This window comes from Rana temporaria, chromosome 1 (genome assembly GCF_905171775.1).
Source record: "Rana temporaria chromosome 1, aRanTem1.1, whole genome shotgun sequence".
In the NCBI taxonomy this organism is placed as follows: Eukaryota; Metazoa; Chordata; class Amphibia; order Anura; family Ranidae; genus Rana; species Rana temporaria.
In genome coordinates, this window is record NC_053489.1 from 124,337,435 (window position 1) to 124,360,648 (window position 23,214).

The following is a 23,214-nucleotide window of genomic DNA, read 5'->3' on the forward strand; positions in this document are numbered from 1 at the left end:
ACAGTCCAATGGAGCGTCGGATGTCAGCGGAGACATGTCGGCTGACATCCGACCCGATCCGATAAAATCAGACGTATGGCGATACGTCCCCATCCGTCCATGGCGGATCGGATCGGGTAAGATCTGATGAAAACGCACATGCTGTCCGTTTTCATCAGATCGCTCCATAGGAGATAGCGGCGCTGCACAAGCCCCTCCCCGCTCAGTGAGTCATTCGCCAGCTCAGCAGACAGATCTCCCGCTGAGCTGGCGGACTCCATAGCGACAGAGTCCGCCTGTGTGAAAGGAGCCTAATAGAGCACTGTTATACAAGCTCATATAAACCTTGCCATTATACATTTGGAAGATCCTATACGGGTTCAAAGCCTTAAAGTGATTGGATGAGTCCATTTTGCAAGACAACAGAAAAATTGTCAAATATCGCCTAAAATATAAAATATACCAGCCAAACAGTATAAACATCTAACTGAAATAGCAAAAATGCTTCCTCATAATATCACAAACACAGAAAAGTAATGTGTCTCTTTTATGAATAATGTTATATTGTAATGCAACACATTAAGTATACTTTTCCTAATCGATATACAGCTGTCACATGATCCAGATCTTTCCCAGCCTGTCTGCAGGGAAACATAAGCAGGAGGAGCTTCTAGTTCTCTGCTGCTGGTCACATGTTAGAAAAAAATATACAGAGTAAAAATAAATACAATCACTAAACTGTTTTAAATTGTAATACAAATATATTTTAAATCAAATCTTTATTACTTTTTTGGCAATAACATGGTTGGGGCAGATTTCTGCCAGTCACAGGCTGTCATGCCCTTCCAGCCTGTGCCTAAGAATAAGAGGGAGGTGAAGTCTCCATTAATCAACATGTAATATCTTGCCCCCATTGTGTTTAGCTGGTTAGTGGGCACGGGGGAGGAGGGAGGGAGTGGCCTGTCATTTACCACTGTGTATACGCCCACGTGTGTATACGCCCACATGTGTGACTCTATAGTTGCATGGGCTGCTCAGGTGTAATAGGGAGGAAATGCTCAGCATAGAAACTCACTGAAAGCTGAGCATGTGCAGAGCTCTGCTCTACAAAATCCTTAGCTGCATTGGGGACTTGGACAGAAGGGGGAGACAGAAAGCAGTAGGATCAACCAGTTGTAAAAACCCTTCTGTGCTGCAGCTGCCCCCCCCCCCCTTTTTTCTTACCTGAAACCGATCATTCCAGCTAAGAGAACAAGCCCAGCAGCTCCAGCCCCTGTCTCGGGTCCTCATTGGATAAATTGATAGCAGCAGGAGCCATTGGTTCCCACTTCTGTGAATCAAATTCAGTGAGACGGGAGTAGGGGGTGGGGCTGAGTCCTGGTGTCTGTGTCAATGGACGCAGCAGCAGGACTCGGGGGCACGCCCGCACCATTGCCCCCATGGAAATCAGCTCTCTGTGGGGGCACTTGATGAAGATGAGGGGCCAGGAGCACCGCTGTGGGCCTCCAGAAGAGGAGGATCGGGGCCGCTCTGTGCAAAACCCTTGCACAAAGGAGGCAAGTATGGCATGTTTGTTATTTAATAAAAAAAAAACCTTTACAATCACTTTAAAGCGGTGGTTCACCCTCCATAACAACATTTTAGCATAAAATTCGGCATAGTAGCGCGAGCTACAGTATGCCTGTATTTATTTTTTTAGCCCCGTACTCACTGTGCAATTGTATATTGAAGATTCCAAATCCCCGCGGGGAATGGGCGTTCCTATGGAGAGGGAAGGTGATTGACGGCCGGCTCTGGCACGTCACGCTCCCCGAAGACAGCCGGAGTAGGTCTCGGCTCTTCACGGCGCTATACGGCGCCTGCGCACACACTATGCGCAGGCGCCGTGAAGAGCCAAGTCCTATTTCGGCTATTTCCGGAGAAGCGTGACGTGCCAGAGCCGGCCCTCAATCACCTTCTCTCTCCATAGGAACGCCCATTCCCCGCGGGGAGTCGGAATCTTCAATATACGATTGCACAGTGAGTACGGGGATAAAAAAAATAAATACAGGCATACTGTAGCTTTTTTTTTTTTTTTTATAGGGTGAACCCCCGCTTTAACCTTGCATGGCGCGGGGGGGGTGCTGCAGCACTGGAGGGACCCTTGCTGGAGCTCAGAATACAGTAAGTAAGATAAGTATTTACAACTTATTCTGGCACCCGTGGACACTATGGGGAATTTATCAGAACTGGAGCAGCTGTGCATGACAGTCAGCCTCTATCTTCAACTTGTCAAGCTGAGCTTTGAAAATGAAAGCTAGAAGCTGATTGGCTGCTGTGCACAACTGCTCCAGATTCGGGTGCTCCAGTCCTGGAAAATTCCCCTAAATGATCACTTAGTCCTTGCTGTGCAAGAGGAGGATTTTTTACCCATATTCCTGGACTTGGGTTTGAAATGGTTGGAGAGGGGGGGTAGGAAAATATCCCCCCTCCCCATGCTGTGCCCTGTACAAGACCGGTCCTTACAGCCTATCCCCCGTCCCCATTCTGTGCCCTGTATAAGACCGGTCCTTACAGCCTATCCCCCCTCCCCATGCTGTGCCCTGTATAAGACCGGTCCTTACAGCCTATCCCCCCTCCCCATGCTGTGCCCTGTATAAGACCAGTCCTTACAGCCTATCCCCCGTCCCCATTCTGTGCCCTGTATAAGACCGGTCCTTACAGCCTATCCCCCCTCCCCATGCTGTGCCCTGTATAAGACCGGTCCTTACAGCCTATCCCCCGTCCCCATTCTGTGCCCTGTATAAGACCGGTCCTTACAGCCTATCCCCCCTCCCCATACTGTGCCCTGTATAAGACCGGTCCTTACAGCCTACCCCCCCTCCCCATGCTGTGCCCTGTATAAGACCAGTCCTTACAGCCTATTCCCCCGTCCCCATTCTGTGCCCTGTATAAGACCGGTCCTTACAGCCTATCCCCCCTCCCCATGCTGTGCCCTGTATAAGACCAGTCCTTACAGCCTATCCCCCGTCCCCATTCTGTGCCCTGTATAAGACCGGTCCTTACAGCCTATTCCCCCGTCCCCATTCTGTGCCCTGTATAAGACCGGTCCTTACAGCCTATCCCCCCTCCCCATACTGTGCCCTGTATAAGACCGCTCCTTACAGCCTATCCCCCTCCCCATGCTGTGCCCTGTATAAGACCGGTCCTTACAGCCTATCCCCCCTCCCCATGCTGTGCCCTGTATAAGACCAGTCCTTACAGCCTATTCCCCCGTCCCCATTCTGTGCCCTGTATAAGACCGGTCCTTACAGCCTATCCCCCCTCCCCATGCTGTGCCCTGTATAAGACCAGTCCTTACAGCCTATCCCCCGTCCCCATTCTGTGCCCTGTATAAGACCGGTCCTTACAGCCTATTCCCCCGTCCCCATTCTGTGCCCTGTATAAGACCGGTCCTTACAGCCTATCCCCCCTCCCCATACTGTGCCCTGTATAAGACCGCTCCTTACAGCCTATCCCCCTCCCCATGCTGTGCCCTGTATAAGACCGGTCCTTACAGCCTATCCCCCGTCCCCATTCTGTGCCCTGTATAAGACCGTTACTTACAGCCTATCCCCCCTCCCCATACTGTGCCCTGTATAAGACCGCTCCTTACAGCCTATCCCCCTCCCCATGCTGTGCCCTGTATAAGACCGGTCCTTACAGCCTATCCCCCGTCCCCATTCTGTGCCCTGTATAAGACCGTTACTTACAGCCTAATCCCCCTCCCCATACTGTGCCCTGTATAAGACCGCTCCTTACAGCCTATCCCCCCTCCCCATTCTGTGCCCTGTATAAGACCGCTCCTTACAGCCTATCCCCCCTCCCCATACTGTACCCTGTATAAGACCGCTCCTTACAGCCTATCCCCCCTCCCCATACTGTACCCTGTATAAGACCGCTCCTTACAGCCTATCCCCCCTCGCCATACTGTACCCTGTATAAGTCCGGTCCTTACAGCCTATCCCCCCTCCCCAGGCCCATTGTATGTGAGGATGGAGAGGGGGACAGCCCACCATCAGGGAGTAGAAGAGAACACTGGGACATAAAACTGCTTTTTGTATTCCCCCCCATACATAAAGAGCGAACAGCGCTGAGCTACAAGATGTGGTGGCTGCATTTGTTTTCTTTCCTTTTTTTAGGCTTCAGTCTAGTAAGTGGGAAGTGTCAGGTGCACTAACAGATTTAGATACACTAACAAATCAAAGTCAAACTCCATCCAAAACTTCATAACCAATTACAGCAAACAGCTCGGTCCTTTTTACAGGATAACAATTATTACATGAATAAATATACACTGATCATTGTAAGCACCCCTGTGGGTGGTAAATCGTTTCTTATTCCTCCAATCACGGGGGCTCAACCTGTAGCGCTCCCTTGTTTGCGGACCTACAAGTCCCATGAGGCATTGCAAGCCGCTGACAGTTACAGGAACGACCCCCAAAGGCTGAGGCATGATGGGATTTGTAGTTCTGCAACAGATGTAGAGACACATGAACTGTTACATCTGCAGGACAGCTTAAAAATCTGATCTGATGAAACTAGAAGAAAGAAAAGGAATGCAGCCATGACAGGTAAGATCTGCTGTATAATAATGGGGTTAACCCCTGCAGTACCATAATGAGAGCTGATAGAGGACAATGCGCACTTCCCGGGGGGAGCAGTGATGAGGAGGATGATGGTCCCCCTCCCCTCCCCCATCACTCACCGTGTGGTGTCCGGTCTCCCCGTCCTTGGCGGGGAGGAGTAGCTGACCGATGCACTCATTGCCGGGCAGGGACGAGCTCTTCTGATGGGACAGATGTTGTGCTCTGGCCGGTTCCCCCTCCTTGCTCCGGTTGGAGGGTAGAAGGTGATCCCGCAGACGTCGCAGAGTAGAGCCAGGCTCCGGGGTAGAGGCGATACTACCGGGGCTACTACAGGGGGCGCTGGAGGGTAAGGAGTCAGCCCCGGAGCAGCACAGGTTAGGTTGGGATGAAGAGAAGACCCGGTCCAGCGCCTGCTTCCTCCTCCGTATCCCGCTCCACCGGATAATTCCCGGCACCACTTCCTCCATACCGGGCCCCTCCGCCGGCTCCTTCCTCCGGTGCGGAGGGGGTGAAGGGCAGGGTGTCCCCGCACTGCGGCGCTCCGGCTTCCCACCTTTCCTGGACCGGCCCAGCTGGAGGTTCCTGAAGAGCCGGGCCTGCAGAGAGGAGCCCGCCGTGTCCATACCGGACCCTTTCCTTCTGGCCCGGGAGCGCCTCAGCGGCAAGCAACAGGAGAGCAGGGACCTTGGAGGCTTCAGCCCAGCCCAGGAAGAGCCGCAACTAGGGGGCGTGACCGAGAGGAGGAGGAGCCCCGCACCCACACCTGGGCTCCGCACCGCTGCTCAGACACCCGGGCCGCAAATACCATTATTTATCCCATGGACCGTCCGGTCATCATCACCGACAAACCGATCTCCTCCCCACCGCCGGCTCCGTCCGTGCAACACGTGGAGGGGGCGGGACTCTACGTCTGTGTTTACTGCACTGTCATTTCATAGGCAGGTCATCCGTCTATGCCCCGCCCACTCACCGCGAGCCAGAGGACACTGGGATTCCCTACATTACTGAGATCCAGAGGACACAGGGATTCCCTACATTACTGAGATCCACAGGACACTGGGATTCCCTACATTACTGAGATAAAGAGGACACTGGGATTCCCTACATTACTGAGATCCAGAGGACACAGGGATTCCCTACATTACTGAGATCCAGAGGACACAGGGATTCCCTACATTACTGAGATCCAGAGGACACTGGGATTCCCTACATTACTGAGATAAAGAGGACACTGGGATTCCCTACATTACTGAGATCCAGAGGACACAGGGATTCCCTACATTACTGAGATCCAGAGGACACAGGGATTCCCTACATTACTGAGATCCAGAGGACACAGGGATTCCCTACATTACTGAGATCCAGAGGACACTGGGATTCCCTACATTACTGAGATCCATGGAGGAGAGAAATCATCCAACATCAGGAGGATAGAGGTCCCTTCACTGATCTCCTGAGGACAGGAGACAGATTCTGCTTCTTTACTGGGATCCGCAGGAGAGGGCAGAGATCCCCCTTCTTCATTGAGATCCCTGGAGGAGAGGACACAGAGATCCTCCTTCTTCATTGAGATCCCTGGAGGAGAGGACAGAGATCCCCCTTCTTCATTGAGATCCATGGAGTAGAGGACAAAGAGATCCTTCTTCTTCATTGAGATCGCTGGAGGAGAGGACACAGAGATCCTCCTTCTTCATTGAGATCCCTGGAGGAGAGGACACAGAGATCCTCCTTCTTCATTCAGATCCCTGGAGTAGAGGACACAAAGATCCTTCTTCTTCATTGAGATCCCTGGAGGAGAGGACACAGATCCTCCTTCTTCATTGAGATCCCTGGAGGAGAGGACACAGAGATCCTCCTTCTTCATTGAGATCCCTGGAGGAGAGGACACAGAGATCCTCCTTCTTCATTGAGATCCCTGGAGGAGAGGACACAGAGATCCTCCTTCTTCATTGAGATCCCTGGAGGAGAGGACACAGAGATCCTCCTTCTTCATTGAGATCCCTGGAGGAGAGGACACAGAGATCCTCTTTCTTCATTGAGATCCCTGGAGGAGAGGACACGGAGATCCTCCTTCCTCATTGAGATCCCTGGAGTAGAGGACAAAGAGATACTTCTTCTTCATTGAGATCCCTGGAGGAGAGGACACGTTGATCCTCCTTCTTCATTGAGATCCCTGGAGGAGAGGACACAGAAATCCTTCTTCATTGAGATCCCTGGAGGAGAGGACACGGAGATCCTCCTTCTTCATTGAGATCCCTGAGGGGAGGATACGGAGATCCTCCTTCTTCATTGAGATCCCTGGAGTAGAGGACAAAGAGATTCTTCTTCTTCATTGAGATCCCTGGAGGAGAGGACACGGAGATCCTCATTCTTCATTGAGATCCCTGGAGGAGAGGACAGAGATCCCCCTTCTTCATTGAGATCCCTGGAGGAGAGGACACAGAGATCCTCCTTCTTCATTGAGATCCCTGGAGGAGAGGACACAGAGATCCTCCTTCTTCTTTGAGATCCCTGGAGGAGAGGACACAGAGATCCTCCTTCTTCATTGAGATCCCTGGAGGAGAGGACACGGAGATCCTCCTTCTTCATTGAGATCCCTGGAGGAGAGGACACATAGATCCTCCTTCATTGAGATCCGTAGAGGAGAGGACACAGAGATCCCTCGTCTTCATTAAGATCCCTGGGGGAGAGGACACGGAGATCCCCCTACTTCATTGTGATCCGTGGAGGAGAGGACACAGAGACCCCTGTCTTCATTGAGATCCCTGAGGGGAGGACACGGAGATCCTCCTTCTTCATTGAGATCCCTGGAGGAGAAGACACAGAGATCCCCCTACTTCACTGAGATCCGTGGAGGAGAGGACACAGAGATCCCCGTCTTCATTGAGATCCTTGGGGGAGAGGACACAAAGACCCCCCTTCTTCGTTGAGATCCCTTGAGATTGACATAGGACGACATGGACGCCATCCCCCATTCTGGGACAAACCATCATCCCAAGCACCAAAGTCAAAAGTCAAGGAGTCACCTTTGACTCTGACATGACCATGGATGCACAAATAGGATCAGTAGTCAGCGGATCTCACCGTCTTCTCCGCCTGCTACGAAGACTCATCCTCTTCATCCCGGAAGAGGATACCGCAGTAGTAGTTGGAACAATTATCAACTCCAGGCTCGACTATGCAAACTCCCTCTACCTCGGACTCCCCAAATACCAGATTTTTTGTGTACAAGTCATCGAGAACAAGGCAGCAAGACTGATAACGAGGAAAAAACCCTGGGAATCAATAACCCCGTCAATGAGGACCCTTCATTGGCTACAAGTAAAGGATCGGGTCACTTTCAAGGCCCTCTGCCTCACTCACAAATGTACACAAGGAATCCCCCCCAATATTAATGCGAGAAAATAAAATACCACAACCCCAATCGCGTTCTTCGATCAACCAACCAAAATCTACTTCAAATCCCCAAGTCCCGCTACAAGTCTAAAGGAGAACGAAGGTTCGCAGTCCAAGGACCCCGGCTGTGGAACACTCTTCCAACTAACATCCGAATGGAAGAAAATCATCGGGCCTTCAGAAAAAAACTCGACCCATCTCTTCTGAAGGATAAGGATGGAAATGGATACCAAGAGCCTTGAGGCGATTCAGTTCGCATTTGTAGCGCTATATAAGTTATTCACTCACTCACACTCATCCCTGAAGAAATTACAGAGATCTCCAGAAGAGAAAAATCTAGAGACCCCTCTTCTTCACTGGAGGAGTGGAGATAAAGATCCCCTGCACTGTGATTCCTGGAGGAGCGGACAGAGATCCCCATTCTTCACAGGATCCCTGGGGGCAGGACAGAGAGATCACCTTCACTGTGATCCCTGAAGGAAAGGAAAGGGCAGAGATCCCTCTAGTTCACAATGATCTTCAGAGAAGATGTAACACTGATGTAAGGGGGGACTCTAATGGAGACTTTGATGTAAAAGGGACCCTGATGTAAAAGGGACTTTCCTAAATGTACAGAATATAACTGAGTACTAAGATTTGTAGGTAAAGTTGATCCAGGGTAAATCCGATTGCCTCTCTGGGGGAACAGGAAGGAATTCTTTCCCTGCTGTAGCAAATTGGATCATGCTCTGCTGGGGTTTTTTGCCTTCCTCTGGATCAACTGTGGGAATGGAGTTGGGTGTATAGGATTTTACTGTGTTTTTTATTTTGTTTGTTTATTTTATTTTTTTTGTGGTTGGACTGGATGGACTTGTGTCTTTTTTCAACCTGACTAACTATGTGACGGGGACCTTGCTTGATGTAAGGGAGGACATTGTCGAGGACCAGTTGCGGCTGGTGCTTAATATTTTTTTTGTGGGTGGGGGTGGTAAACCAACGCCACCCCCTCGGCGGGAGACAAAGCCATTCCCTACTGGAAACGGACATGAATGCAAAAACACCAGCAATTCAGCCCCCCCCCCCCATCCCCCTTGCGGAAGACAGACATCATCCTTACCTTAGGAGGTAGATGTCCTGCCTGGGGTGACTCTGATCTCCCCTCATCGCTCCCTCCCCTGTCCGAACCAGGGAGTGCTGGATGGCTGAGTCACTGAGGGTGAGCTATCCCTGGAGTCACAGTGGCGGCTGGTTGGTTGGGCATCTGTGCGTCTCCTCCGGCTGCGCTTCTCCTCCTAGGCCAATAGGATTGATTCTCTTTTCGACCAATCGGGAAACGGGTCTCACGTGTCAGTCTCAATCAGTGTAACAATGACGAGTATTCATTTGCTATTGCCACACAATTTGGTGGTCTCAGGGCTCAATCCTCTGTGCCACCCTTTTTTAAGCATATTAGAGCCTCTGGCTCTAATCACGTGCTTAAAAACAAAAAACAATCCCCCACTGCAATCCATGCATCCAGTGCCTCGATATTTAGATCAAGGGGGCGGTAGCATTGATGGGGGGGCGCCCATGCGCTCCTAATGGACAGGCCGCCACTGTTGAGGACATTGATAGGACTCGAACAGGACTCTGGTGAGGGGCCTGATTCAACAGGGGGCTTGGATGAGGACACTGATGTAATGGGGATTTCAATGTAATGCTCGGTGTACTTCTTGAATGTCTGTCTTGTGATTGGATTTCTTCTTGGTTGATTGAATGGCCTTCTGCACTGTAACACTCAGATATCCCGAAGGATGCTGACTCGTGTCTTTTTAGCTTTTTATTCCACTGTGAAACATTTATCTTTATTTTCTTGCATTATGGCTAAAATACAAAATATGCAGATCAGAGTGTTGGAACAGAAATGCCGGTTAGAAATTAATGTGTTATTTCATTTGATGAATATTGTGTACTGGTTAGAAATATATAACAAAAAGGCATCTATAAATATGCGATGTAGTAATCAGTCTCAGGTACAGAGGGCCAAATTCTCAAAAGAGATACGCAGACTTAACTCCATTTTTCTAATTTTACACGGCGCGTATATTTGCGCGCGATCGTCAAAATGACTTAAGCAAAGATTTCCGTATTTTCAGCCGTACTTAAAGTAGTTACACCTGCGCATTCCCGGGCGCAAATTACGCTAGGCTCGCCGCTGTTTTTGATAGGCAAAGATGCAAATGAGGGAGTTAGGGCGATTCTCAGAATTAAGTGTGTGTGCCGTATTTTCCGCCCTGTGCGCACCTGTTAGTTTTTCTGACTAAATTTCCACATTATAAAACCAGCCCTAATTTTACACATGCTGTGGAAGGGTTTGCAGAAGGGAGTTACAGCTCTAGTTGTGAAGTTTGTTGCAGAAAAATGCCAGGACCAGCAATGATTTTGACGGCACTTGCTGCCTTACAGGCACAAAGGAGGAGGAGGGCACAGAGGAGGAGGATGAGGGCACAGGCGCGTGTTTATCGGCCACGCCGTGATATTTGGCAAATGCCAGTTTATGAGGTCATTGGCAACTACCGATTTGATCGGGAGGCCATCCTGGAGATTACCCAACTCCTTCATGAGGATCTAATCGCCCCAACCCTACGTTCCCATGCCCTGACACCTCTGGAAAAAGTTATGGCAACACTGCATTTTCTAGCGAGTGGCTCCTTCCAGCGAGCATCTGGAGGTGTGGCTGGGATGGTGCAGTCCACCATGAGTAAATGCCTACATCAGGTGGTCCCTGCCATACTGCGGCGCATGAGCCATCAGTTTGTCATGCCCACCCAGGAGGACCAGCGTGTGCAAGCCATGACAGACTTCTACAATATTGCTGGCTTTCCTAAGATCATCGGTGCGATTGACTGCACCCATGTGGCACTCCAGCCCCCCCATGAAACTGAACACCTGTTCAGAAACAGAAAAGGGTGGCATTCCATCAACGTCCAGATGATTGTAGATGCCCATGGCCTCATCTGGCACGTTTGTGCCAAGTTTCCAGGGTCGTGCCACGACAGTTTTATTCTACGGCAGACCAAGATCTACCAAGACTTGGAGATGAACGTTTATGGAGACAGCTGGCTGATTGGTGAGTGACATTGGTGTCAGGTATGCCCCCCCCATGATGGAGACATCACAAGGGGCACATGCATGACTAATATCCTCCTGTCTTTTCCCTTACAGGTGACTCAGGATATGCATTGGGACCCCACCTGATGACCCCCTTTAGAAACCCCCAAACACCAGGAGAACGAAAATACAATGAGGTGCACGTCCAGACCCGGGCTATAGTTGAGCGGACTTTTGGCATGCTAAAGTCACGATTCCGATGCCTGGACAAGACTGGGGGTACACTATTGTATTCCCCAGACTTTGTCTGCAAAATTATTGGTGCATGTTGCATACTGCACAATTTTGCATTAAGAAAGGGCATGCATGTGGACATATCTCCTGACCTGACCCCCCACCCAGGCAACCCCCCCCCCCCAAACCCCTCTACCCGGTCTGCTGAGGGCCAGGCAATCAGGAGACAACTGTCTGAAGGCATCTTTGCCCAGTAAATGCATCCTAATACAATTTTTGTTTTTGATTTGCCAAGACCAAATCACAGAGATTATGTGACCTTTAAATCTTTATTTTGCTAAATAAATGCGCATTACTTATATGCCAAACAGAATGTTTATTTTGATTTACAAAACGCACATTAATTATCTCACAATGAGAATGCATGAATGCACGTCACTGTGGTCCCTAGCACAGACACATCACATGCACATAGAATTGGATTAGATCCAAGTACCCCCCCCCCCCCCTTTGGTACTTGGGAGCAGTAACGCCCCGCCACGGCTCCAATTATGTCACTGTGCATTCATACACCATTCAGGAACCTAGGATGACTTCTCCCTGGTCCTGGGGATCCCTACTCCACCAAAACTGAGGGTGACACCCTTATGTTTTCAGGAATGCCATCCCCCCACATTCACACATCATTCACACACATATACCAAATCATAAGTACAGTGTAAAAAAAAAAAAAAAAAAGTACCCCTGCAAATTAGGGATGTTGCCGAGTGCTCCTTCTGGGCTGCCCACGGGCACGGGCACGGTCACGGGGACGGGCACGGGGACGGGCACGGCCAACTGGGGGATCTTCACGGGGGGGGGTCTGTGCAGGGGAGGGAGTATTTTCAGGGGGGGGGAATGTGCAGGGGAGGGAGTATTCTCAGGGGGGGGGGACTGTGCAGGGGAGGGAGTATTTTGAGGGCGGGGGGACTGTACAGGGGAGGAAGCAGCCTCCCCTGGTGTCTGTCCTCCTGCTGGCCTTCCCTCCAAGGCAACGGCTATCCTTGTCAGACAGGAAGTTATGGCAGCCGTATTGGCCTGCACAGCCCGGGTATTGGCCTGCACAGCCTGGGTGAGGGCAGTCACCTCCTGGGCCACACCTGTTGTGGCGTTCCTCATGTCCCACAAACAGGTGATGACCCCCACGGAGTTGGTGGCCACGTCACCCAGTGACTCCCTCATTGCACCCAGGCTGCGCTCCACCTTGCTGATAGTTTTTTGTATTGCAGACAGACTGCGGGTCTGCCGGACATTGTCCCTCAACAGACTGACCGGCAGACGCACCAACCCCCCCCTGTTTTCAGGGGTCGGCATCCTACTTGCCCCTGAGGCTTGTGGCCTTGGAGGAGGAGTTGGAGTGAGCCATGGGTGCTGCTGCATGTTGGAGGAGGGTTGGAAGGGGCGACCCATGATGGTGGCCTGACTTCTGGGCGCCTGTGGGGTTCCCTCAGGGGATGATTCAAAGGTCATATCTTGGCCCATCATTATTTCCTGCCCAATCAGAATATTGTCATCTTCCTCCCCCTCATCCTCCTCCCACTCAACATCCAAATTATCCTCCCATGGCGAATCCTGCCCTTCTTGGGACTCTGCATGAGCCTGTCTTGGGGGTGGTGCAGCAGCCTGCCCTGATGGGCCAGCAACCTCCTGACCTGATGGGCCAGCAAACTCCTGACCTGATGGGCCAGCAACCTCGTGACCTGATGGGGCTGCCACCTCCTGGGCTGATGGGGCTGCCACCTCCTGGGCTGATGGGGCTGCCACCTCCTGGGCTGATGGGGCTGCCACCTCCTGGGCTGATGGGGCTGCCACCTCCTGGGCTGATGGGGCTGCCACCTCCTGGGCTGATGGGGCTGCCACCTCCTGGGCTGATGGGGCTGCCACCTCCTGGCCATCTGGGGAGGACACAAAACAATCACAGGTTGTTGTATCCACAAACTTGGCACATCTTCCCTTCCCCCACCCACACATGCTAATCACCAGATAGAAATTCAAAAAAATGACCTGTCCTCATAAGAGGATCATTGTCAAAGCCAGGCAGGCCCACCACCTGCTGTGGGTGGAAACACTGGGCCACTGCCCATTCCTCCTCACTCATCCTGACTGGGCAGGGTCCCCCTCCTCCAGTGCCCCTGGTATGGGCATGCAGCGTTGCCAGCTTGTTCCGGGACACGCTCCTCAAGTCATTTATTTTTTTTTGAACTCCAGCGATGGTCCTGGTCTCCCCCCCCCCCCCGCCGCATTGATCCGATCGGTGATCTTTTGAAGGATCTCCTTCCTCCTGGCCGGGGTGGTGGTGTGGCTCTCAGGGCCATGGAGAAATCGCCCAAATTTAAGGACGCCCTGAGCAAGTATATGCTTCTCTGCCGGTGAAAAATTTAGCTTCCTGCGCTTGGGAGCCATGACAGACAACACCCAGCAACAGGGAACTCAGCCAACAAACAAACAACAATACACACACACACCAAAGAAAATACAAACAAGCCAAAATAAAAAATAGACAGACAGCTACTATTAATTCGAAAACAAACAGGCAAAAAAGAAAAACAAAAAATATAAACAAAACCCAAAAAAAACTATTAGTAAAAACAAACAGGCAAACAATCAAAACATAAAACAAATTAGCAAAAACAAACACCAACTATACCCTCCAACTCCACAAACACTTTTCTCACAAAACAATCTTACCAACAAACACTGACAAACGTTCAAAGCAGAAGCAACTTGCTTTAGGAAGGGAACACAGGGAAATACTTTTGCAATTGAAGTGTGTTTGACTGGGGCTATTTAGCCACAGGGCGATCTTCAAACTAAGTACGCTTGGCCTTTTACCTATCTCACTGATTGCGCTGACCAAAGTTCTGCACATGCGCATTGAGGTCCAGATTCGTGCGCGCATGCGCAGTACGGCCGGCACTTCATTTGCATGGGGTCACGGCTCATTACAATGAAGCACGCCCACTTCAATCCCACTTGCCATAACCACGCCTTAGGCATTGAAACTTAAGTTAAGGATGGCGCAGTTTTGAGCGCAAATGCACTGAGAATACGGTAGTTACGACACCAACTTAGGGCGCCCTAACTTAAATGACATAAGTTAGATAATCCTAAATTTACACATGGTTTTGAGAATTTGGCCCAGAATGTGTAAAGAAAAGCTTGCTGAGTTAATGTTGGGAAGCCTGCATCCAAAATAAGTAGCAAGTAATATAACACAAACAAATGCACTGACAGCCTGAAATGCAGATGGAGCATTTTGCCTCCATCCAGGGGGTGCTGTCAGTTCTCCGGTTCTGTAAGACTGGCTCAAGGTAAAGTATGCACTTTTTAAGGCCTCTTGCAGATGGGATTTAAAAAAAAAAAAACGGCTTTTTAAAAAAAAAAATTTTAACAGTTCACATTTTTTTACTGATTTAAAATGAGATCCATTGTTGAAAATGATACATTTGAGTGCAGTCATTTAATCTGACATATTTATGCGTCTTTGATGAGCATGTTTACGGGAATATATTACAACACTGGCAATGAAGAAGAATTTTACTCGTCTATACACATACACGTCTATTTGCGTGTTTACACAAGGTCTTAATGGAACACTTTACTCAGGATCTTTCTGTCAACAAGAACCTGAGTATAAACATCAGAAAATTATTATGTATGTGTGCAACTGGCCTTAAATGCGACTAATGTGCTCGTGCTCAATCTTGGTATGCTGTTCCACATGAATCCCGAATGGAAAATATTGATACACACCACCACTCCGTGTTCCTTCTCCATTTTATAAATAAGATGGACTGTCAGCCTAAATGGTATGATCTGGTTACCATAGATACATACTTATCCCTTCTCCTTTATGAGGATGTAATAGCACCACTTGGTCTCCAGGGCTGTCTTAATAAGAGGGCACACCTGGGCACTGCCCAGGAAGCCCAGCTGCATGGGAGACCCCTGCATTTTCCCCAAAGCAGCTGGTCCTTGAGCCCATACTGCCCTGAAATTGGGGCCCCATGATTGCACTGAGAGTGATAGATGCAAAGGGGAGGCAGTCTGCCTCCTACCTACTTAAAGCGGAGGTTCACCCATAGCGCACACTTTTTAGCCTTAGATTCCTGCTCGTTTTGTCTAGGGGAATCGGCTATTGGTTTTAAAATATGATCCGTACTTACCCGTTTACGAGATGCATCCTCTCCGTCGCTTCCGGGTATGGGCTGCGGGACTGGGCGTTCCTTCTTGATTGACAGTCTTCCGAGACGCTTCCGACGGTCGCATCCATCGCGTCACGATTTTCCGAAAGAAGCCGAACGTCGGTGCGCAGGCGCAGTATAGAGCTGCACCGACGTTCGGCTTCTTTCGGCTACGAGTGACACGATGGATGCGACCGTCGGAAGCCTCTCGGAAGACTGTCAATCAAGAAGGAACGCCCGCTCCCGAAGACCCATACCCGGAAGCGACGGAAGAAGATGCATCTCGAAAACGGGTAAGTACGGATCATATTTTAAAACCAATAGCCGATTCCCCTAGACAAAACGAGCAGGAATCTAAGGCTAAAATAGAAACAAAAACCGAATTGGGTGAACTCCCGCTTTAATGTCTGTTTATCTGCACTGTCATCATTGTAGGGGCCCCAGACCATTACTTTGCCCAGGGGCCCATGATGCTATTAAGACGGCCCTGCTGGTCTCCACTGCACAGTAGGTCCTATTAGCACCCCTTCCCTTTAAAAGATGGCTGCAATAAGTCTCCATTCACAAGAGAGGATTGATCGGGTCTGGCTGTTTATTTTTCAGCTGGACCCGATTGGACCCTTTATTATCCTCTATGGAGCACCGAATGTAAACGGACTTGTGTCCATTTACACCTGGCTACCTTCAGGTCCAATCCAGCAAAAAGACAGAAGGGGATCCTTTTCCGTCCATCGGATCGGATTGCCATTGGGTGTAAGCAGGCAGCCAGTCCCTTTACGTCCGGCTGCCCATAGAGCAGAGTGGGCTGTGTTCGCTCTGCATAATCAGAGCGCATACAAACCTGTCATCCAGCCGCTCTGCTCAGATCAGCAGATGGATCCCCTGCCAAGCAAAACCTGAGTGAAAGGGTCTGACACCACTCTGTCTTCTCCACACCACAGGTAGGTACAGATGTAGATTTTCTCCGAAGATAAAATAAAAACGAATAGTGCTGTCCGTTTAAAATGTTTATTTAAGATGAAAATATATATACAATACACTCACATTAAATGGACTGCCCTAGTCACAACACTTGCTACTGGGTGAAAAACGTGCAAAAAAATGCGGTAAAAAAAGGCAGTGCGGTCCTAGCAGCATATGTATTAATAAAAAAGAAAAAAGGTGACTAGAATACCAGTCAAAGGGAAGCTGCTTTCACAGGACACATGTGTTGTATAAAAAACAAATGTTATATTAAAGCGGAGGTTCACCCTCAAAATTAACTTTTTTGCTAACCTATCTCTAGCCTTAATAAAGGCTTGTAGCGTTGTCATTTTTTTTTTAATGTGTACACTTACCTGTCTTAAGCCGCACTTCCGGGTCTTCTTCCTTGCGGGGAGTGGGCGTGTCCCTCTTTTTCCCCGACGGGGAGCTCTGTCTTCATTATTTTCTATAGACAATCCAAAATGTGGGCTTTACTTTCAATAATAATGGTAAACAGGACAATTAGAGAGGGTGACTCACTGTAATGGGGGCACAGACAGCAATAAAAAACTGACAAGTGTTCCAATTCACTACCTCAATACTGCCTAGACCAATTTTCAGCTTCCAGCACTCTCACACTTTGAATGACAATTGCGCAGTCATGCTACTCTGTAATCATGTGCAATTATTATCACCTTCTTCACACAAATAGAGCTTTCTTTTGGTGGTTTTTACAAAAAGAGTGTAAAAAAAAAAAAAATCTTAGTTTCTGTCATAAAATGTTGTAAATAAGTAATTTTTCTTCTTCACTGATGTGTGCTGATGAGGCAGCACTGATGGGCACTGATAGGCTGCACTGATGATTTGGCACTTATGGGCACTGATTAGGTGGTACTGATGAGGAGGCACTAATATGCCGCACTTATGGGCACTGAGATGTGGCACTGGTGGGCAATAGGTGGCACTGATAGGTGGCACTGGTGGGCATTCATGGGTGGAACTGATGGACAATGATGGACAGCAATGATAGGCATTGATGGGTGGCACTGATAGCCATCACTGACTGGCATCACTAATGGGCACTGATTTGTGGACACTGATTGCTGGTACTGGTGGCGCTGTATTGTAATCAGTGCCCTGACTACTTCTGGATGTCCCCTGCGAGGAGATGCCGCTGATCAGCTCTCCTCGCCACACACTCTGTCAGTGTGAGGCGATGAGAGCCGATTACTGGCATCTCTATGTTAACATGTGACCAGCTGTGATTGGACACATTGATTGATTGTGATTGGATTGCAGCTCTTTATAGAGATCGGGGTCCCGCTGTGTCCTAGCAACAAGGCTCGTTTGCTATCGCAGAGCTGCATGCCACCCGTGGGCAAGCCAGAGCAGCCGTTCTGGGAGGACATCATTTGACGGTGGGTGGGCAGCAAGTGGTTAATCTCAACTGTACACAAAACAAAAAAGTATTTTATTTAGTTATAAATCAATATAAACAATGATTTTTCCATATTTCGGTTTCCATGCATGCTACTGTTGAGAGAACTGATCCAAAAAGGCAGAGACTATTATAATTTTGGTATTATATTTTTACATTTCCTAAATACCTCATGCCTGGACCTTAATTACCATATGCATTTAATTATTTATTCCCTTCAGTTAATTAAATTTAACGCCTTTTCATGCGGTATTTACTGAGCGTTTTCAGTGTTTTGCGGTAAATACCGCATAACGGCATAGTGAATTGACAGTTTCAGGATCGCATGTGATATTTAGGGAAAATGTGTCCGGACACCTACATACCGCATACAATTTACTTTAGTAAATGGAGCCCAGTACTGTATAATTCTGAAGAGTAGGACTTTTATGATTTTCAGTTATTATTGTGGTGTGATGCCACTGATGTATGTTTTTCACTTGGTGCATATTGGTTTATTGTTATATTGAGTATAATTTACATTTTCAACACTAGTTATTGCTGCACCTAATTTTTGTTTGGTTGTTTTTTATGTGTTAGAATAGCACATAAAGTTCTGGTACAGCTCACATTCATACAGTCCATATATTTTGGCTTTTTCGTGCAGGAGAATATTTCCATATAGAGTATGCACTATCCACTCACATCATATAACACATAACGTCAAGATTTAAGTAAATAAGACAAATGTACATTCTTTTATAGGTAAAATACTGTACAGTTATGATATTTGCATAAGCCAAGCTTTAGAGCTCATTCTCATGTAAAGGCCCATGCCACCCCTCTAAAAAGTGATCCACCACAGGAGGTGACAGGCATTGAGGAGGTGATATGTCAGGATCAACCAGCACATTACAACTGTGTGCATGGCACATGGTTGCAGCATGGCCCCATACACGTAAATGTTTGGTGCGATACTGTCCACTGAATGCGACATACAGTTTCATGTTTGCAAATCCGCAAAGCAACACATCACGTGTACCCAGCCCTGAGCATGCCCTCTTTTAGATGGACGGTAGGGAGGCATTAAAACCATGGCTCAACTGCCTGCTTTTTCTGCCCCCTGGCACCTCCTGTGAATGAGCCCTTAAAGTGACTCTGTTGCTACCTAACTGAAAAGAATAAACTGTTGTGTCTAATTAAGTTGGTTGTCAGATGCCTTTGTTCCCTACAATGCACTGTGGTGCCATCCACCACCCTCAACATCACTACTCTGTAGTGACATAGGGGCTGGCAGATGGAACCACAGTGCGCAGTGGGGAACATCCGACACTCCAGGAAGTGTCCGAAGCAGAAGATGTAATTCTATTCCAGATAGTGGATATCCATTCTGGTGGTGGGACAGGTTAGTTTTAAAAGCCCGGTTTTCCATATAACATTTTTTTAAATTTCAGTTAGGTGGTGACATATGTCTATTAGATGCATGTTAAGGTTATTGTAAAGGCTCATTTTTTTCCCTATAAAAAGAACAAACATGTCATACTGTTGCAGTGGATTTGCATAAAGCAGCCCCGATCCTCCTCTTCTTGGGTCCCTCTTCTGTATCCTGGCCCCTCCCTCCTGTTCAGCACCCCTACAGCAAGCAGCTTGCTATGGGAGCACCCGAGCTGAGCAACAGCTCCCTGTGTCCATTCAGACACAAAGCCCTGACCCCTCTCTCCCCTGATTGGCTAGCTGACTTTGATTGACAGCAGCAGGAGCCAATGGCACCATTGCTGTGTCTCAGCCAATTAGGAAGGAGAATCTTGGATGGCTGAGACACTCGTGGACAGAGGGACCTCAGGCAAGTATTAGGGGGGCTTTTGCACCCAGAAGGCTTTTTATCTTAATGCATAGAATGCATTAAGATTAAAAAACCTTCTGCCATTAGAACACTTTTAAAGCCCAACTCCAGCAGCGCTTTTCAATGTCTTTTTTTTTTTTCTTTAAGCAACAGTATGGCCTTTAACTTTCTTGGCGGTAAACCCGAGCGTGACTCGGGGTTGGTTTTTCATGTTAAGATCGGTATCCCCGAGTCACGCTCGGGGTGGACGTGCAGAGTGTGCAGCGGCGCGGCATACCTTCTCGCTGGATCCACAGGCAAGTTACTTACCTTGTCCCTGGATCCAGCGATGCCACCCCGCTGTGTGAGCGAGCGGGACCTCCTCGCTCGATTCACAGTGTCCCTGTGTGCCGCCGATCTCCGTTCCCTGCGACGTTACGACGCACGGGAGCGGAGAACGGCGCCAAATTCAAAAAAGTAAACAAACACTTTACATACAGTATACTGTAATCTTATAGATTACAGTACTGTATGTAAAAAATACACACCCCCCTTGTCCCTAGTGGTCTGCCCAGTGCCCTACATGTACTTTTATATAATAAAAACTGTTCTTTCTGCCTAAAAACTGTAGATTGTCCAAAAGTGTCCCTTTATGTCAAAAATGGTTTTAGATCAGCTAGAAAACAGCGATAATAAATTATAATCACTTGCAGAATTGTGCGATAGCGATTTGTGGGGAAATTCGTCATAAAAATAAATAAATAATGACAGCGACAATTCTGCAACTGAGCAAATTTCAGTGATTTTGAGTTGATTACATTATTGAATAATTTTTATTATAATTATATTATTATTTGTTATAATTATTTATTATATTATAATTTATAATTTTGTTTTAAAAAAAAAATCATACCCGGGATGCCTACAAGACTCCTGTTTGGTCAGATTTAAGTGAGTTATTTCTAAAAATTACAGGCCTACAGTATAAAACTCCAAATTTCCTTGCAAAATAATTGTACCGCTTTTGGTACGTAATTCCAGACAGAATCATACCGCCAGGGAGGTTAAAAATCAGATCCAGATTCTTTAAATGCCAAAACTTTAAATTGCCACAAATTTAGAGCTTCTTGGTGCTTTTTGCAGAGGATATGTATTGGCTTATAAGGCTCCTGTGTACTTTACATTTACCACTGATTAAGGTTGAGCAAATCTGCCTGGATTCAATTTGTGAGGGGTTCGTCAAAATCTGCTTGAAATTCACAAAACCCCAACATAGCAGCAAACCCTATTTATGTTTATGGAGGTGATCTTGATACAAAATTTTTGTCATTTTATAGCTTACGTATCATATCATTTTTAGTGCAGTTGAGCCTTGAGAGTCTCAAAGCTGTTAACCCTCACAGCTCTGGAAGTTCAGCAGCAGGAAGAAGACAGTGCAGTCTTGTAGTAAAGATTTCCACAGAATCCAGCAGCCTTTACATTGTGAGACAGCCTTCATTACAGGTAGGTAACGCTGTTGAGAAAAAAATGTTTTTAACTAGACTTCAGCTTTAAAAAGGCAGAAAAAAACGAAGACAAGTTTTATCTTTCTGTAAAAGACAGACAATAGCCACAAACATAAAGATGCTGAGCAGCATGTAAGCAGCTTTCTAAGCCTGCAATATATGATGTCAGGTTTTATTTTGAAATAAACATTATTTGAGAGACAATACCCAGAAATACTGTTCAGTTGCTGAACAGTATATAAGCAACAAGGTTAGGCTGCAATATAAGTGGGAGAGAAAGGGCAACTTTTATCTTGAAATAAACAAAGTATATTTTCTGAGTGACAAGTGAGATGTTATATATTGTCAGGGGACAAGCAGAGTCGTCTCTACATAACAACCCCCCCTGCGGGCCTTCTCACCCAGCACACTGACTGCAGGGCAAACTAAAAGCTCTAGCGAAAACTGCAAGCTTTTCCAGTCAGTGGTTCAATCTGGAAACCCAATAGTGTATGGGATTCTCACTTTTGTAGTCAGCAATAATGTGGTTCAGGTACTGCCTGCAGCTGGGCCTGGCTGCTGTATTTTAAAAAAAACTCTTAAAAATTACACTATGGCAGCTACTGGACACTTTGGTCATCAAAGAAGAGCCTACCATCAGCAGGAAATGCAGTATTGAAGTTCTCATGCAGCACATTTTGTGCTCTCCCAGAGATGGTGGCCATTGTCTTTTTCAACAGAACAGCCACCCAATAGTGGTCCCTTTCATGTCCTGGGGTCCTTGCGGAAGGCATTTTGAACATTTGACCTCATTTGCTACAAATTGCCTGGAGCAGAGAACCCCAGAGGACAACACTTCCCTCAACAATCTCTCTCCATCCATGCACAACTAACCTTCCCCATCATCATCATTCCTCTCCACCAACATCACCCCAACTCTTCTCCTCATATTCCTACTCTGCCTCCTGCTGCATCACAGGTATGGATCCTGTTGGTTCTGAGACAAAAGCATAAGCGGAAGTCAGACAAAAGCAAGCCCTCCTCTTCCTTCTGCTGCTGTACCCCCAGCTTTTCAAGCTAGCAAAAAATGTTAGGCATATTGTTGTGGTTACTACCTAAATGTATACAGCAACCCCTATGATGTATAGGGAAACTGCTACAATGTTTTATTTTGCTCTACAGCACTGTAATCTTGTTTTACACATAATACATTGACTTTTGGATTTCTGCAATGGATTTAAAAGACTTCCAAATGTCTTCCAATCTGTACCCCACGTTTTTGTTCATGTTGGCTTGCCTGTGGTATGTTTTAGAACCATTGTGTATGGGGCATTTTTACAAACCAGGCAGAGCTGCACATCACAGAATGTAATGGTAAAGTATTGAAGGCACGGTCATGTAGATTTACACAGTACTCATCCCCCTCTCATCCAACAATGCCCTTTCACTGGAATAAATTGCTGCATTACTCTCAGGGTGTACTTTATGGCATGCAGCACTTTCTAACAAAATTGCACACAAAGTTTGCTTTCCTAAATCTTGGCAGGTTACACCTGTTAGAAATTCTATTTGATTAACTATGATCGCTGTATTTTCCATGCATTGACCTTATATATATTTTAAACAACTAATGCTCAAGTGAGTTGTGCATTTTTGGCAGCTGCTAGTTTTATTCCCTGCCAAAATTCAGATACAATACATATTCAGTGGTAACTGGAGTAATGTTCAGATGTGTCTCTGTGTATTGGTTTAGGTAATAAAATGTTTAGTTTTAAATAAAAATACAAAAATTTGATTTTGCAGAGTGTACAAATCACACAATAGTTAAACCAGTTTAGTTCCCTTTTAACAGAGTTAAATAATCCAGTATGGAAAGTGGGAACCCTTAAAGCTAAATTCCAGGAATTTGGCCACTTTGTAAAAAGTGTAATCACACAACCTTTCTCCATGGCGTGAAGAATGCATTTTTTTAAATTGGTCATTAAAAACGATTGTGTGTAGGCTCCAGAGCATTTTTTTC

At 47.5% G+C, this 23,214-nt stretch overlaps 1 protein-coding gene across 1 annotated transcript in view; it reads right to left on the reverse strand.

The window, feature by feature from the left end:
- The window catches only part of MCTP1 (multiple C2 and transmembrane domain containing 1), a 1,082,102-nt gene extending 1,076,789 nt beyond the window's left edge, over positions 1-5,313 (reverse strand). Inside the window, exon 1 of the mRNA XM_040342284.1 lies at positions 4,706-5,313. Within this exon, the coding sequence (XP_040198218.1) occupies positions 4,706-5,209 (504 nt within the window). The 5' untranslated portion in view covers positions 5,210-5,313. The remainder of the gene's footprint in view (positions 1-4,705) is intronic.
- Positions 5,314-23,214: the final 17,901 nt, after the last annotated feature.